Raw genomic sequence first — 4,106 nt, 5'->3', positions numbered from 1 at the left:
ATGTGTTTTATGTGAGTGCAATTTTAGTATTTTATTTTAAATGTTTTGTAAATTGGAACCTTTAAAAACAGGATAGTGTGTACTCCTCATGTGGTAAATATGAACATCCCTGGATTGTGTGTCAGAGGTCAATGTTTAAGTGAAATTAGTGCATAGTTTTTAAAACATCTGTATACTCTTGTTTAATTAGCAGAAAAGAAACACTGACACCATAGAAATTTAACTGCATTTATTGCAGAACACAATAAATAATAACGTATAATGCTTACGCAAACTTGTGAAAACATAAAGCAATAATAATTATTGCACTAGCGACGTCTTTTTGCAGGCATATCACAATGCTTGTTGCCACTCTCTCCCCTCCCTCGCCCACCCCTGGTGCGAGCACCTCTCCTTGGAGGAGTACTCTGTACAGATGTGCTAGGCGTACTAGCGGTACTGGTGGTGGCTGAAGAGATAGGTGCCGGTAAACGGGCTACAATTTCTGAATGTAGTTGCCCTGCCAGCCGGGTCACATTGGCATTCCCCTCACGTACTGTGGAATGTAAGGCCTCCACAGCCCCAGTCATTTGGGCCAGCTGCACATTGGTCTGTTCTAAAGCTGTTGCCAGACGGTTGATTCCAGCAGGGAGTTGACTATTGGAGCGGTGTATCCGCCTCAACTGGGCCGCAATTTGGGACATGTGGCGAGTTTGCCTGTCCATGAATAATGTCTGTTGCTGCTGGAATGCGCCAATAGACAGCGCCATTTCTCTGGCTGGGTCCATAGGTGCAGGTGCAGGTTGGTGGTGTGATGGTTCAGCAGGGCCAGGTGAAACTTCCTGGAGGCCAGACACAGGGGCATCCACTGTTACCAGGGTGATGGTCGTTTGATCCTCTGGCTCAGGGGACATTTCCAATGACTCCGCCTGAGGTGGCTGGTATGAAGAGGGCCCTGTGTATGAAAAATGACGGTAAGTATATAGTATATAATAAGTTTGTATATTGCATTCTGAACACTGGATAGGAAAGAATATTCTTTAGCAACTACAGATTCTTTCACAATGTTTGCATTCCTGATTTCTAGTCCTATGCTACCTGCTTACGGATGCACTTATTATCCTTTTAATACCCATTATCATTTGGACTGTGTAGTACATGCTGGGTTATTTTGACTAAACTACATGCTATAAAAAGTGGAGATGTTGCCTATAGCAACCAATCAGATTTTAGCTGTCATTTTATTGAATGCAATAAATAAAGTAAAGGTATATTCTGATGGGTTACTATAGGCAACATATCAGTTTAGTAAAATGTAGCCCAAACTTCTCATTGCAAACAATTAAAAAAAAAATAAAAAAACATTGACAGCAACATTTGCACAGAAAATCAATTAACTCCATTATTTCTCTCCTAAACAGAAATCACGCACCTGCTTGCTCGTCTGTGCCCGAATCTCTCGCTGAAGGTGGAGGTGTAGGTCTGGCACTGGGACTGAACTGCGGTCCTGGCGATTCTGGATGTATTAGAAAAAGCATACAATGTATTTCCAGAAAAAAACAATTTCCAAATATACTGTTTATTGCACAAATGTGTTTGCAATTTTTGTATATTTTTTTCTATGAGAAAAAAAAACCTTTACAAACTATTAGAGGCAAAAATACACTTTGAAAATCAAAAAAAACAAACAAATAATAAGAAAAAACGTTTGCAAAGAGAAAAGCAGTTTTAAAAAAAGAACAGCAGTTTTAAAAAGAGAAAAGCAGTTAAAATACTGTTAGGGTAAAAAAAACAAATAACTCACCAACTACTTGGCCAAAAGAGGGCGAGTCGGTGTCCTGGACATTTATGCCCTCTACAATTTCAGCCGGCATTATCTGGCGCAGCTCCTCCTCGTACGTGGTGTACTCCATACGAAGTGGGGGGCCACCACCCGTGCGCCTTGTCGACCTCCTTTCCTGGGCCATCTTCTCTTTAAGCCTCCTCTTAATATCAGAGAAGCGCTTGCGGCAGTGTGCCACTGTCCGCTTCAGTGGGCCCACCGCGTTCACGGCATCACAGACTCTCCCCCACAGTTGGTGACGCCGCCTTAGAGGAGTCCGGGCTGCCAGGTTCCCTAGGATGACCTCGTAGCAGGGAATGATGTTGTGCACCAACACACAATTCTCATCATGTGAGAAGCGCACATTCCTCCCTGTCTTGGTCTTCCTGCCCTGTCCTGTCTCCTCAACCTCTCCCTCTCCCTCCTCTGACCCCTCAACCTCCATCTCCCTCTCCTCAGCCTGTTCTCCCCTCCTATCTCTGGACATTTTTACCCAGAAGACAGAAAAACACAAAACACTGAAGGACTTACAAACACAAAGAACAAACTACACTACCTACAGACACACTCTCCACACAGTCACACACAAGTAACACAGACAAAGGACAAGTCAAATACAAAAAATACAAGACAGAAAATAAATGAGAAAATAAATGTACAAAACAGGAAAAAACCACAGGACTACTCACACTTCAAACAGATATCGCTCCACCAATCCACCAAACTCCAACTCTCACCAACTCTCAGCAAACCACTATCCTCCAAACTCCTCTCACAAAACTCCTCAAACCCCTATCAAAGAAAAAGTGTCAGGCCAGTGGTTTATATAGGGCTTGTGATGTCAAATCTCCTGTTTTTTAAAATAGCCAATAGTAACAGGCCAGGAGACAGGTGTAATTTTCAAAAAAACCGCCTTTACACAAAAGCGCCGTCATTTAAAGCAAAAGCACCATGTTCTATTCAAAGCCGCCGGCGGCTTTGAGCATTACATCCCGCCGTTACATCGCCGGCGGCTTCAAATTGAAGCTGAAATGCGCCCATTAGTAAATCCGGCTGTTTGCAATGCAAACACGCCGGAAAACCGCCGCGATGCATGGCGGTTTGAAGCCGCCATGCATCACGCCTGATAGTAAATCTAGCCCCTAGTCTTGTCTACTGTAAAATAATTGACCAGAATTAGTGACACCTCTGCTGTAACTCCACCTGATCCTACTATCAACTATCAACATCCAAAGAATGGTGGAGGATTATTTTTAATTTTTTTGAACGGTATAAAGTCAACAGTTTTATTAACAAAGAACAACATTGCTTGCAGAAGTAAGCATGGATGTCTAAATAGATGTGTATATGTATTACCTTCCACTTTGCTGCTGTTTCATGAAGTGTTTGTATTCTGTACTTTACGTCAAAGGTACCTAACTATATTATAATTTTGTGGGAATTGGGGCTGATTCAAAGCTCAGTGATGAACTTGCTTTTTATTGTGAATTACAATGGCTCTTTTTAGTGAATTGTCTGGCACCCTGGATTGGTCTGGGTCTGGTAGAAGCATGCATCCCGTCACTGGCCCCCCCTCGGGAATTACCACAGTTATCCAAGAAACGGTGGAGCGATCAAATGAGCCATAACTGGTTTCATGATCAAAGGACAATTCCATCTTGCACCACTTTTCTTTTCTGCCACTGCTGTGTGGCAATGTTTCCTAGATGTGCTAGGAACTGCTGTGTGTTTCAGTCACTGCTCTGTCGCTTAGCATCCAGCCAGGTCGCTGCAGTCTTTGTTTGAAAGTGTATGAAAATAATAATGTGACCTGTGAGATGGTCAAAATTGACTGCAAATGACTTGAAATTAGTGTTATTGAGGTTAATAATAATGTAGGGGGAAAAAAAGCTAAACTATGTGATTTTAGAATAAAAAAAAATAGGAATTTTAGAAAAAAATAGGGATCCAAAACCAAAACACGCAAGGGCGGTTTTGCCAAAACCAACACACAAAGTTAATCCAGATCCAGAACCAAAACCAAAACAAGAATACGGGGGTCAGTGAACATCTCTAGCTAGCACTGGATAACATTATAGGCATACCCTTTGCATGATAGCCATGCACATTTTGGTGGTGTGGAGTGGAAACTCTCCCTCTAGAAATTCTTTGCTTGCCTATTTGGAGTCAACCACGCTGCCCAATTAGTATGGCCCCTCCCACTCTGGCTGCCGGCAGCTGCTCTATTGCTCCCCAGTCCAGGTAGGCAATGGGGATAAGCATATTTTTATTAACTCTTAGACACAAATAGTTCCATTTCAGAATT

The 4,106-nt window shown here is 42.5% G+C and overlaps 1 protein-coding gene across 1 annotated transcript; it reads right to left on the bottom strand.

Moving 5' to 3' along the window:
- Positions 1-308: 308 nt before the first annotated feature.
- On the bottom strand, positions 309-2,288 carry LOC142138448 (uncharacterized). Its single transcript, XM_075195171.1, has 3 exons — positions 1,784-2,288; positions 1,412-1,495; positions 309-934 (listed from the first exon to the last, which is right to left on the bottom strand). The coding sequence occupies exons 1-3, from the start codon at positions 2,286-2,288 to the stop codon at positions 309-311; spliced, it is 1,215 nt and encodes a 404-aa protein (XP_075051272.1).
- Between the last annotated feature and the right edge of the window lie 1,818 nt (positions 2,289-4,106).

This window comes from Mixophyes fleayi, chromosome 1 (genome assembly GCF_038048845.1).
Source record: "Mixophyes fleayi isolate aMixFle1 chromosome 1, aMixFle1.hap1, whole genome shotgun sequence".
Taxonomy (NCBI): Eukaryota; Metazoa; Chordata; class Amphibia; order Anura; family Limnodynastidae; genus Mixophyes; species Mixophyes fleayi.
This window is presented reverse-complemented; position numbering and strand designations above follow the sequence as displayed.